The sequence below is a fragment of the Pyricularia grisea genome, assembly GCF_004355905.1.
Source record: "Pyricularia grisea strain NI907 chromosome Unknown Pyricularia_grisea_NI907_Scaffold_1, whole genome shotgun sequence".
NCBI classification, from domain to species: Eukaryota; Fungi; Ascomycota; class Sordariomycetes; order Magnaporthales; family Pyriculariaceae; genus Pyricularia; species Pyricularia grisea.
In genome coordinates this window covers 791650-805027 of record NW_022156716.1, presented here as the reverse complement: position 1 = coordinate 805027, position 13378 = coordinate 791650, and the positions used below count along the sequence as shown (strand labels likewise).

Here is a 13378-nt window from a genome sequence, read left to right as displayed (position 1 = left end):
TTTGATGGCTATGGATGAATAAACGCAAGATGTGTGGCGTGGTGATTGCGGTGCAGGGTAGGTACCTACCTTGGGCAACCACAAATCTCCTTAGAAGCCAGCGAGGCCAATACCAAGAAGTTACTGGGACAAACATGGCACGGGCATCTTTTGAAGACCCAGCCACGAGAAACTAAATGGTCTTAATATATCGGCGTAGGCGACTATTATAGACCTCCCCTCCATTCCAATGAGCATATGTATCAGAAGCACTGGCACTAGACTATTATAACCGCTTCATGTAAAGCTTTAGTTTGAAGAACTGGATGGCAATACCACAGGCCATGCTTTCATTATATAGGCGAATAGTGGTTTCATAGTCCTAGTTCCGTACTCCGACCAGGCCCATCACTCAAACCATCATAGGTCTTTATATACCAGCATCCTGTCTATTTATCGGATCCACCGCCGGTAACCATAACGAACGCCAACAGTCCCAGTGCCCACCAGTACCTAGATCGCAAACAGCGCCCTGGTTAGTAAAGTTTCATCCAAGAACAACAACCACATACACCCAAGCAGGGTAAAAAGTGGGGGGTGGCGAGGCTCGCTCCAAACTCACTTCTGCAAAAACGTCTTCTCTTCAACCTCTCCACCGCGACCAGCACCATCCTTGTTGAGCACGACGGGCCGGTTCAGCGCCGGCTGCGGTGCCCTCTCACCACTCACCAGGACCGCCTGCGGCCCAAAATCCCTGGTAGCGCCGGCGTCGACCTTGACACCCTTGACGGCGGCCCCGATGATGACGGGCGCGGGCCCTTCCTCACCGCCAGCAACACCCGGCGGGCCGAGGGTTAGCACGAAATGCGGCGAGTAGCCCTTGCTGAAGTTGTCGACGCTGGCGACCGACGTCGACGACAGCCACTCATCGGCCGCTGCGTCAAAGACGCCGATGCGCACGAGCGATGCCGACTCTGGCAGCTCCGGCGGCTCAAAAGATGTCACCTGCGCCGTCGGGTCGCTCGCCTCGGCAAGGTCGTAGGTTATCTCGGCTAGCGGGGCCGGCGGTGCTGGCGAGGAGGACGAGATGGGCTGGATGTAGATGGCGGCGGTTTGCGGCTCTGCCAGGGCGAGAGGTGCGGCTGCCGCGAGGAGCGCGAGGATGTGTTGGAGTATCATCGTGGGTGTTGCGTCTGGTGGCGCGGCATCTGGGGGACTTAGGACTTTGAGGGCTCGAACCGATTTCTTGGTTGGTTGCTGGTTGTTGCAGATTTGCCGCGACGCTTCGTGGAGTTGATAGACGTTGTTTGCTTTCCTAGTACCACCTCCAGGTAAGTCCGCTTGGCAAGGCCTGGACAAGTCACTCAAGCAATCCGAGTCCCCACAGCTACCGAGTGTACGGTGCAATCACTACGCTGGGTGGGGCCCACTCAATCGACTCGGTCAGCAGGCGGCTTTGTGCGCTTGGGACTGTTTATCTCGGTCGCTGTAGAGGCCTTCGACGTTGAAACCTGAATAAATGTATATTTTTTCTTGTCTCCTTCCTACCGCAAATCAATATCATTGCATCTACTTCTTGTCGTGTGCATTCGCACTAGCAATTTCACAAATTAGACTTTTTGACTTTCAGGCCGGAGTTGCATTGTGGCTTGTTTCCTCGAACGTGGTGTAGAGTATACAAGCGTAATGAATCCCATATCTCCCTTGTAATCATCGGGGTATCCCAGAAAAAGAAGAAAAAGAAGAAAGTAGAAACAAAGACTTTAGAAAGTAGACGCTGGGGAAGATGAACGTCACCAAAGTGAAAAACAAAACGAGCGCAGGAAAAAAAAAAAAAAAAACCCCTCTAACCAGATGAATGAATACCAAAAGATCCCATGCTATGCAGCAGTCCTTCCTCAAATTCCCAACGAACAGAACCCAAGACCCCCCCACTGTCATATTTTATATACCACTAAAGTTACCAATAATTTGAAAGCTCGGCCTGTGTTGGACAACCAGTTTGCCGTCCAACCAAGACACGGATAAAAAAGCTTCAGGAAGGAGTGGCTACCTCCCATTCTTGGCGCTGTCGTCCTCGGAGCTCGCGTCATCATCATCGGCGACATCTTCTTCATCGTCGTCGTCCTCATCCAATTCATCATCATAGTCTTCTATTTCATCATCCGCTTGGGCACCGGGTTGCTGATCCCCTTCGCAGCCCTGTAGTACGTAGCCCGGGCAGCGCTCCACAAGCCCTTTGTAGTACGCAACGAGAACGTCCGGGTTGGGGACAATCTTCCAGTCCACCCGGTAGAGGAACTCGAGCTCTAAGAGTTTGAGTTCAGCCACACGGACGCCGCCCACACGCGCATATGTAGTGTTATTCCAGAAGAGATCCGATAGACCTTTGGCCGCAACCGTTGCTGCCGTGATGAGGAAACGGTGTACTGTGAGCGTGTTGATGGTGAAGTCGGGATATAAGGCGCACAGCCGGTCAATGTAATAGACCATGGAGAGGAGGAGAGGGGGTGACAGCGTCGCGTGCTTGGCGAGACGGTGGAGGTATTCCAATACTGAGATACCAGGTGCGGTTCTGAATATAAATGGATAATCAATGTCAGCGTGTTTCCTGTCTCAATAGTTTTCCATCTCATAGAGGAGAAAGATGACTACTAACCGTGAATGAAACCTTGTCAAATGACCCGACTTGAGAGCCAGTGCATCATTGGTCTCAATTAACTCGCCGAGCATGTGTGCTATCAAGACGACTATATCCTCGACTTCACACAATTCATATCGTTGCGGCAGGACCTTGGGTGGAGGTCTCGTCGGCTTTGCGCGTTTTTGTGGAATATTTTGGGCCTGAGTGGCCGCATCCCCGCTATTTGAGGCAATAGCCTGAGAATTACGCCTCTTTATGGCGGGGGACGTCACGGCCTTGGGCTCTACGGTCACAGCCATGTTAGGGACCGGGCCCGATGATGCCGATGTCGGGGGCTGTTGAGCTGTAGCTGAGGCTGCGGCGGCGGCGGCAGCGCCCTGCTCTACGCCCGGCGTCATGGGCTTCGGGCCCGGGGTCGGGGGTGGCTCGTCGGGTATTACGTGCAGGTTCTGTTTCGCATGTAAGGTTGCCAAGTAGTTGATCGGCTCCATAGGAGAGTACTGTGTACCGGCGTCGACAGCGACATAGCGCTTTGGGGCCGCGGCGGGAGACGCAGCCGGAGAGGGGGCGTCGGTGCGGCTCAGTGGCCCCGAAGCAGGCAGGACTTGGGACGGCGAGAACGACAACGAGGGGCGTCGGGGCTTGGCGAGGAGTGGGACGGGGACGGGGAGTCGTGACGGGGGGGAGGGTGCGGGTGCGGCGGAGGCGGCGGCGGTTGCGGGCGCATAGTGGAAGGTGTGGTGGAAACTGGGCGACGCATTGGACGAGCGCGGATGTGGTGCGGCGGGAGACCTCGTCAACATGATCCCCGCCAGATCGTTCTCCCCATTCCCTGGTGCTGTTCGTCCGGTTCCGGCGGTACGGTAAATGGCCTATCTGGTCGGTCGATGCGGTCTGTCCCAGAAATAGTATGGTATCAAAGACTGGTTTCCCTTTAGTGCAGCTTGTGGAGTTTATTCGTCCCGCACGCCCAAAGACGAAGAGGGCTTTTGGGGGCTGCTGCCTTCTAGATTTTTTCTGCGGTGCGCCAGGGTGTTGCACGCAGCAGAGAGGGTCGGCTCTCCTCCAAATGGATTGCAGCGACCAGACACGCCGTCAATGACGGGACGGCGATTGGCTGACCTGGGAAGGATGTACGACGCAAGGGCAGAGTGGGCGGGGGTGTGGAAAATGGAGACGGGGAATGGGCTTTGCAGCGGATATCCACCCGGCGCGCCTTTTGGTGATGAAGCTAAGGCAAGGTCGGTATCGTCTCTCCTTTGGTTGATAAGTACCCTAGCCACAAACTAAGGTTGTAGCGAATTGGCGATGAGGGGTCAATCGGCACGCAATCAGTCGGGTGTCGTGTGATGTGATCCAATGTGAAAAGCGGCGGCCTACCCTGCCATACCTTTGTTGTTGCCTGCTGTTTGTTACTGTCGCGCGTGCTGCTCGTGAACAGCAAAAATTGCTGCAAACTCCTCCCAGGTTGACAACAGTTACCTATAATCACCCTGCACTGTCTTATGAGCTGTCAACCAACCTCGCTTCACTTCTTGCGACCTCCTCCGCAAAACTCTATTCCCCTCCAATGCTGGGGATGGGTGGATACCTTGAATTTTTAGCTACTGCGTAAAAGCTCGCTAAGGCCGGATCGGATAAAGCGAATTTCGTACTTCGTACCTCCAGGCCGACTCTTCTTGAAGTGATAGACAGAGTAGAAATGAAGAGACAGAAGACTCTCTCTTTATTACTTAGCAATCGATGGTAAATGCATTGGCAGTGCCTGTGTCCCCACAATAGTTATTCTTGCAGGTGACTTACTTATTCGTTTAATTTACGGATACAACGGATTGATCGTGTGTAAAAGCCGCTCGAGGGGAGAAAAAAAAAAGGAGCCAAAAAGAAGCGAAATTGTCACGATTGAGATGAAAAATAAAAGAATCCGGCGCCGATAATCGGAAGTTTGTTTATCAAACAGAATGATAACCTATTTTGTTTTTGACTGGATGCACTGGCGGCAAGCACCCGGGTTCATACCATATTTATTGCTTCACGATGCTTGCTCTGCCGGAGATCTTCTCTCACGTCATTTAATGCACCCGCAATTTCCCAAATAAAAATTCCGCCCCTACACGTTACTGGCTCAAAACTTGGTCTGGCCAACACAATACTGCACGAGGGCTTACTACAACATACCGCCTTAGACGCAAGGCTACGGCGGCCACATAGAACAGTGTGGGTTGCAATGCTGCAAAAGTGTATAGTACTCGATTGACAGAGGTTACATCACATTGAATGACGGTGATTAGCCATGCTACACTACAGTATTACCTAACCCGTTTGATGCGGCAGTTCACCACGTGAGAATCAAAATATTGCACAGATTACTTAGACTAAGCGCATAGATAACACATCTTCTGCTAAGAGTCAAGTGATGAGCCCTCTCTTGCCTCTGTCCTTTGCTCTAAGCATGTAACAAGTATACACTGGTTTCCCAATGCAATGCTCGCAAAATTGGTAGGCTCGACGAACGCCCGAGAGAATCTGCTTCTATCAAGTTGGAATGTACTGCGGCTTAGTAGAATAGGTGAACCCTGCCTGTCAAGCCTGTTTACATCTTTTCAACATAGCTTTCGAACTATCGTCTGCCAAAAATATCGTTTACGCTAGTTCGACAACTGCCCCAACTGCATGTAGTAGTCTTGAAGCCAGAACACCAAAGGCGCAGCTGTGGCAAAAAACCCATATACTAAACTAATGTGAAGCTATAACATCTACTCGTCTTCATTCAACCGAAAGACGTATTTGGCCCTGCACCCCTTCCAGCAGACATAAGGGCTCGTCTAACACTTGTCATTAAGTAGAATCCCTTTGGGTCAATGGGGTCTTGCAATGTGTTTCGTAGTCGTCCGGATCGCTTTTTTTCTTCTTTTTTTTTTCCTTCTCTTCGTCCCCACCTTGGAAAGCAATCCAATCCCGCTCAGGGCGGCGACTTTGATGGCATCCGTCGGGTCAAACTTGCCGTACTGGACCCACTTTAATTTTGGGGCTGAAATCCATACCATGAGCATAGATGGCATCATTCTTGTCGTTCAAAATGATGTAAGAGAACATTAGAAGCTGGATGCGATTTCATATTCCTACGAGCAGGCAGTAAGCTACTGATGTCTGATTAAGTGTGCGCAAAAGGATCGAGATACCTAACTGTGTACACTAACTAGTCCACCCAGACTGTACCTTCCAATTAGGTGAGCGATCTATTCAGGTCCGAGAGGTTGCTGTCGATGTCACTACCAGCCTAAATGTGTAGGGTAGGTACATTGCTCGTGTACCTTTGTCACCCACCTTTGTCAGTGACGGTTGGGCGTGGCTTCCAATCACTTATCCACCAACTACCAAACCCAAGATTAATGTGAACATCACACTTCCAACCTAGCCTAGAAATAAAGCCCATGTATGCCTCTCTGCCTCTCTCTTAATAGGTACTGATTAATCACCAAATCTCATCGTCTTTAGCATCACTACCTGGCGAGCTTTGTACGATTCTTGCTACATTGACGACATTCCGTGGACCCGTGGACCCGTGCCTGTGCGTTGGCTGGTTCTAGTTCTAGATCCTCCTCCCAAGAATCGACACGCTGCGACCCACGCTGTGACCGCGGCTCCTTACACCCTTTGCTCAACATCATTTGCGATTTCGTCGATTGCAACCTCTCCCAATTGATTTGCCCAAACCCGAAGTCGCCGCAATCCTCTAGTCGCTTGCTTCGGGTCTGAAGTCGCAGCAAAGATCCAGTCCCGGTCATCTGGGCTGTCGTCCCGCCGCCATGGCTCGCGCCCCTGCCCCGGCGCTTCTTGTCCAGCTCCGAAACGCAAGGTCATTCTCAGAGCAATATTTGCTCCTTCGTCAGTTGAAGACTGAGATCATTGGACATGTCCAGCGCCAGCAGAGATGGGTTGTTCTTGGCATCCTCGAGCCGGTCGTCCAGATCCTGCGCAGCAGTAGATCCCAGGCCAAGCCTAATGGCAAGGACACAAAGACTTACTCCACAATGTTGAAGCCACTCTCTGAGGAGGAATCAGTGCGCTTGCAAACAATCCAAATTCTTGCTGGCTTCGCACATGGTAAGTAGTGGTCCTTGGTGGCGCGCCTGCAGATGCCGTGACCCATTTGCTGACGAGTTATCATTGCAGGTGGTCCAACATTTCTTGCGCCGCTACATGCTGCTGGATCACTTCCAGCCCTTCTCGAAAACTTGTGCCCGACAGAAAACCACCCTCGCATCGTCCTTGCTGCCATCAAAGCCCTTCGAGCCTATACCGATGCCGCCACATTGGCCTCCGCCGCTTGCCCCGTACAACGAGTAACCTTGGCCGACGAGATATTCGCCGAACCCCATCTCGAGTCAATACGCAGTATTCTTGTATCTCCTGGCACGTTTCCCATTGTCTCAGTCAGCCTGGTGAACACTGTCACAGGGCTCCTTGGGGCGCTCTGCTGGGAAGAACGACACCAGGTTTCAATCGCAAACTCCGGCATACTGGATGCGTTAGCCACGAAACTTGCCAGTATCGTGGTCGCCCGCGGCGAGGTTGTTCCGGGTGCTGACGTTGTTGCGCAGAATGAGGGCCTGGGGGAGGCATTGCCAGAACCTGCGCCATGTGGGACAAGCTTGGTTGCAATATTGGAAGCTATAAACGCTATTGTGGCCAAGTCAAGATTACGGGCCTGTATGCTCCTGTATTCGCCCTCTATACTCGCTGTTTTTCCTAGCATGGACTTCAGGCCGCCATCTGGGGAACTTCGGGCCACGTGGGACGCGTTGGAGAGTGTAGGATTGGGCCTATCACGTCCGCCTACCCTCGGAGCAGTTGATCACCTGCTTCCCGCTACACCGTGCAAAGAGAAAGGCCCGGCGCCTCAATTTCCTACTTATCCACCAGTAGCTCCTGCATCTGGGTCCCATTTCACGATTGGCAGGACAAGTACAAACGCCGGATGGGAATCTCGCCTCTTCCAGCCTACCCATACGGCTGGCGATAGCGGCGAGGATGCTGAGGTTCCTCTGATACCCTGGCTCATTGCCCTGGTCAGGTCCACGACTGGCTTGGAGAGTTTGCTGGCAGTATCCGTGCTCACGTCATTGTATAAGGCCGGCTTTGCGCACAAGTGCAGAGAGGCAGCTTTGGCAGCACTAGTCATTCCACTTTTGATGAAGATACTCAATGAGAGCGGTGAACACCCTTCAGTGCCAGCTTCATCGGCCTGGGTAGAGCGTGAAACTGCTGCGAGATGGTCTATGCAGGAGCGTGCCCTCCTTGTACTGGCCCATTTGATCACTGACAGCGAAGTTCTTCAGAAGGCTGCCTTTGATGGCCAGGCTGTCAAGACCACATGTACACTTCTGAAGGAAGCTTACGAATACCTGCCCTCCACGAAGAACAACCTCAAGATATGGAGTCCTACACCCAGAGAGGATCAAGCCGAGGGTTTTGTGGACGCCATCTCGGTGACAGACTCGCATGCTCAGCTTCCATTACATAGGCACCGGTTACAACTGAGGGAAAATGCCCTCAAAGCCCTGGCAGCACTACCCTCGAAGAACGAATATCGAAAGGCAATTTGTGATCAGGATGGATTTGCCTTCATAATCGAGTCCCTCAGCGAGCAGCCTACCAAGGTCGCAGGGTCCCGGCCAACGCCCTCGATGCGCGAACAGCTTGCGAGAACAAACAACAGATCTTCAGATGACGGTAAGGATACCACGGACACCGACACGCAAAACAAAAACCCAACTGAAGTACTCATCGCTGCTTGCCATACCATTCGGATGCTGGCACGATCTGTCGCCATCATTCGAACCACCCTCCAAGATTCGGGAGTTATAGATCCCTTGTACAAACTTTTGCGCCATCCAGACGCGGATGTTCAGACTGCTGCTACCGCGGCAGTCTGTAATCTGCTGACTGACTTCAGCCCAATGCGCGAGGTGAGTTCTGACAACCATGGTATATACCACAAATCATCCGGTTCATTATTGAGCTAACAACGCAATCAACTGCTGAAGAAATTTCTGGACCTCGGGATCATGAAGGTTCTTTGCGACCACGCCCACTCTGCTACACCTTCACTGAGGCTGAATGCGCTGTGGGCACTCAAGCACTTGATTTCTGGGCAGAGGCCAGAGATGAAGAAGACTTGCATGGAGGTTTTGGACCCTAACTGGTTGGCGCGCATTATTGCCGAAGACATAGAAGATCAAGCTCTTTTGGACAGGGCACAGGGTGAGTCTAGGCAAAACCGCAACACACCGGGCGAATCAGCAGCATCACTAGACGAAGATGTAGAAATGGATCGCCCCGAAGATGAACACCAAAGCAGCCATGGCGACGAAGCTTGGGGTCCCACTGCGCCTCGTTATGAACAAGCCCGACTCAGTCACGAACGTAGCAGGACTGGCAGGCTACGTCGTGCTGAGAGCAAACTGGCCGAACTGCGTGACATAGAACAGAACCCGGTGCGCAAAGCCAGGAAAGAGGACCTCGAAATTCAAGAACAAGGTCTCCACTTCATCCGGAACCTACTTGTTACTTCGTCTGCGGGAAATCACGGTGCGGGCGCAACCGCGGCCGGATTGGATCAACCTCAGGATACAGAGGAGATGGTCGACTATTTGTTCGACGTCATAGGCCAGGATCGACTATTCCACATACTATCCACTAAGCTCAGGTCACGGGTTGTGAACCCGTTCAATCGCAGGTCTTCCGGCCACAACGGCGACAACCCAGCAGCCCGCGTCGTTTATCCGCATGTGAAGGTGGTTGAGGCAGTCATCAACATATTGGTCCATATCGCAGCAAGCGTGCCGCGGCACAGGCAGATTGTAATATCACAAGCTGATTTACTGCGGCTACTGGCACCGCACTTTTCCAGTAACGACAAGGAAGTACGAGTAGCGATATGCCAACTTCTTAGCAACCTTACATGGCGAGATGATACATCTGACGCGACCAAGTCGCAAGAGCGAGCCGACCAGCTTGCTCACTTGGGGTTGGTCGACAGGCTCAAGAGCCTTCAACAACACGACTCGGAGCTTGATGTGCGCGAGAGGGCTAAAGGGGCTCTCTGGCAGATCAACCAGGGCTGTGGCGGCAGTCACTAGAAGGGTGCCGAACATGGGCACGGGTCAGCTGGCCATAGCTGGGCTTTGGGGGGCAATCCGGTTGACTTTAGTCTCGGTAGAGACGGTACAGGCGACGCCGTAGGTGCCCAAGATGCATCATTACCGCCACCTCATTATATATCACCACCATTTTACAATCCTTCCATCGACATTGTTGACGATACGAACATTCCTCTACCGAGCAGGCCTACTGAAGTATCCAACATGAATGCCACTGTTCCGGCGCCTTCTATTTTGCACACGGCTCCCAGTCCTCCTCTGACTCGATATTCAGTTTCCGAACTGCTGAGTCTCGGGGCACTTGACAGACGGTTAGATGACGCAGTAAATGCGCTGCTGGCGGGACTTCGGCAAGACATATTTGCCAGTCAGTCACCTGTAACTGGCACGAACGTAGTCCCTCGGGCTGCAAACGAAAACAACTTGGTAGTAGCGCACCATCGCGCTATCATACTCGACCAAATCGGGATGTTGCCGCGGGATTGGTCCGAGCGCTGGCCGAACCCGAATGGCTTTACCTCGATCACACACCGGGTCGAACGCCCAGTTTCAAGGAGGTGGGCCGTCGATGGCACAGTACTGCGGCTGCGCGAGGGAGAGTATCAAGTCGTCCTGTCTGACCAGGAGAGAGAGCGTAGCAGTGGAGATGCCCCGCCATACAATGCCACGATGCTTATGTCCGTTCTACGGACAGGGACGAGGAATATTGTTCATCTGCTTGGAGGCCGGTTACTGGATGTAGATGTGGACGAAATGGTATTCTTGGTTACTGTGGGGGTCAGCGCTGTGCTCGGTTGGCGCAGCGACGCAAACTTGCGTCGCTTCGTTGACTCGCATATCGACTCGCTGATTTGGCGACCGAGATTTTTAGAGACTCGTTCTGCAACGGATACTGATGGGCAGGCAGAGTGGGTGCCGGTCGATGATGGCAACGACGACAGTGACGAGGGGCGGGTGACAACCCCGCCAGGCGCCCCCAGTCGGCGCTCACGGTCCACGTCGATGCCAGTCAACGCGCGCATAAGCATGTTGCATAGGAGATACCGGCGTGGTTCTTGGACCATAACCGAACGGGTACGGCAGCAGCGGACTCGAGCCGGCCTTCATGCAGTGGCAGATTGGATGGGTACGAGAAGTGGACTGCCATATACCCTTTTGCTCGCTGCTGTGCGGCAGATGCTCAATGAAACTAATTGGGCTCAGCCAGCGCCTCGCCCCTGATACTACATATCAGGATGGTTACTCCCCTCTTGGTCATCAAAGGCTAAAAATTTAGCTAGCTACTTGTTATGATTTTAAAGGGCGCGACTTCGGGTGCGCGATGCTGAGAGACAGCATTGCATCACATTGTGCTAGTACTTCCACAATGCATTGTCTTTGGTTGTATGGGATAGTGATAGAGCCTGCTAGGGCTCATAACAGTCATTTTGTTGCCTTGCGCAGAGATCATACACTTCATTGCCTGTATTTGTTTTCACCTGCATATGTTCAGCTTTTCATGTCATGACTGTCATGACACAGCACGAAACCACCAGAGCAGACATCTGGACATGTATACTTGGATTCTGACTAGCGTTCTTTTTGTCTCATTGCTGTTTATTCTGCGTAACATGTACAACCGGCGATGACCTTTATGCCGCATGCATACACTACCTACTCTGATGAGACATTAAAAAGCACATCCTTTTCTTCGCAGTTATGTTAAAACGGTGACTGAGCCAAGTGTACAGCATTAATCTCGTCCATATACTTTGTCTTCCATTCCATGCTCTCACTAGTTGCTAGGTCAAGGAGGGAAGGTAAGCATATCTTGAACCCCCCATGTTCGTGGCGCCCTCCTTGTTTCGTCAGAGGGGAGGCTGGGACTCCCTTCCCACCAGCAGAGTCGGACAGGCGGAGAAGCACGCCTGCGTCGTCCTTACTCGGGGACTCCAGGGTGTGCACGAGGCGGGACGAGGCGGGTTCGCATGTGTGACGACATCGGCATTTGGGGGAGGGGGCGTTAAGAAGGGGCGAAGCATTTCTGTCTGATGTGTACGGCGTTGGGTTTAGGGGGGACATTCAAGATAGGGGGGTTTTTGTTTTTACGGGCATCAGGATTCGAATTGGAAATTTGTGTTGTTTCTAGTTTGGGATATTTTTATTTAATTGTCTTCTGGTCCAGCTATTTACACTGTCTTTTTTACCCCCCTTCACAGCCTTTCTTCAAGGACCGGTATACGTTTAGTCCGTTGACGTCAAACCCCTAGCGGGGAAACGAAAAAAAAAAAGAGGCGTTGGCTTTGGGCTTTAAAAAAAAAACTTGTCGGGGTTCAGCCGAGTAAACGCCCTTGCATTGCCTCGTGGGAAGGCTTGTGTGAGCGCCTAAATGTCTTTTCTTTCTTTTTTTTGCTTTCTTTTACGCCCGAGAGGGGGAAACATGGAAAACATGGAAAACATGGGGATGGTTTGTTTTGGTGCGGCATGATTCCGTTGGGGAATTTGTTAGGTTCAGTTCATCATCTGGATACACAAGGATATGCTGCCCAAAAAAAAGAAGAACCATGTCCTTTTTTTGACAAAAGATTTATCTAAATTCATGAACGCATTTCTTTCTTTCTTTTGATTTTTTTTAAACTCGCTTTGTTTATTTATCTACCCTTTTTTTCTCTTTCTTATCCCTCTCCTCCCCTCCTTTCTCGTGTTCCGGCCCCCTTGACCTTGTCTCTTGTTTTTTTTTCTCGTACGGCTAACTCTTTTACGTCGTGATATACAGAATGTCTTGCCTTGTGTCGAGACGCGGGGAAAAGGGGCTTGGGTCTAGTGTCTCCCCTGAGACATTCATTTCTGGTCTTGTTTCTTATTTTTTTTTTCTTTTGTTGTCCATGTTCGTTTGTAGAAGATATCTTCTCCCCCCCCGGGGGTCCATGGTGACCCTGTCTCAATGTCAAGGGGAGAAGTATTTGCACCCGAAGAGGAACGGGGAACAGTTTATTTATTTCTTTGATGACGATGTGCAGCGAGAGTGAGTCTAAAAGTATAAATATCACTGTGGCTTGTGGTTCATTCTTTTCTTCTCTCGGTGGTTTTTTTTTTTTTTTTCGTTTTGCTGCTTTCTATAGGAAGGGGGGAAAAGTGCCGTCGGGAAATTGCTTGCGTCTTCCTCCCCGGAGATCTTTCTTCTGCTGGCAATTGATGAAAACCATCATGTACCTAGCCAGCCACAACAACCTACAGCGAATTAGGGAGGCTTGAGACCAGCACAGCGTACGAAAAAAAAAGGGTACAAAATAGTTTGCAACCAACCTCATGGTAGACAGCAAAGAAAAGTGGTCTGATTGCGTAAGTCAAAGGTGTAAGAGGACAAGATATCAAGAGACATAGACTAGACCTGAATGGTTAGATTCGACTCGGCCGATCCGGGAACCTGGTGTGCAAAGGGCATGTCTTGGAATGGTGATTAGATAAAAGCGAACGATGAAATAAAAAGAAACATGAAAAGGAAAAGCAACCAGAGGTACAACCCAGTCTTGTGGCTGGCTAGGGACCTCAGCTTTGCTTCCAGGGTCTTCTTTTATCCTTACTGTTTTTTTTTTTTTTTTTTTTTTTT

The 13378-nt window shown here is 51.4% G+C and overlaps 3 protein-coding genes across 3 annotated transcripts; 1 reads left to right on the top strand and 2 right to left on the bottom strand.

The window, feature by feature from the left end:
- Positions 1–113: 113 nt before the first annotated feature.
- Positions 114–1312, bottom strand: PgNI_00194 (uncharacterized protein). Its single transcript, XM_031120277.1, has 2 exons — positions 602–1312; positions 114–492 (listed from the first exon to the last, which is right to left on the bottom strand). Exons 1-2 carry the CDS (start codon positions 1156–1158, stop codon positions 429–431), a joined length of 621 nt encoding a protein of 206 aa, XP_030986447.1. The 5' UTR covers positions 1159–1312; the 3' UTR covers positions 114–428.
- A 491-nt stretch (positions 1313–1803) lies between these two features.
- PgNI_00193 (uncharacterized protein) lies at positions 1804–3950 on the bottom strand. Its single transcript, XM_031120276.1, has 2 exons — positions 2639–3950; positions 1804–2554 (listed from the first exon to the last, which is right to left on the bottom strand). Exons 1-2 carry the CDS (start codon positions 3424–3426, stop codon positions 2029–2031), a joined length of 1314 nt encoding a protein of 437 aa, XP_030986452.1. The 5' UTR covers positions 3427–3950; the 3' UTR covers positions 1804–2028.
- A 2482-nt stretch (positions 3951–6432) lies between these two features.
- PgNI_00192 (uncharacterized protein) lies at positions 6433–11429 on the top strand (the record flags this gene model as incomplete). Its single annotated transcript, XM_031120275.1, has 3 exons — positions 6433–6730; positions 6800–8595; positions 8674–11429. The coding sequence occupies 3 exons, from the start codon at positions 6433–6435 to the stop codon at positions 9766–9768; spliced, it is 3189 nt and encodes a 1062-aa protein (XP_030986453.1). The 3' UTR covers positions 9769–11429.
- Between the last annotated feature and the right edge of the window lie 1949 nt (positions 11430–13378).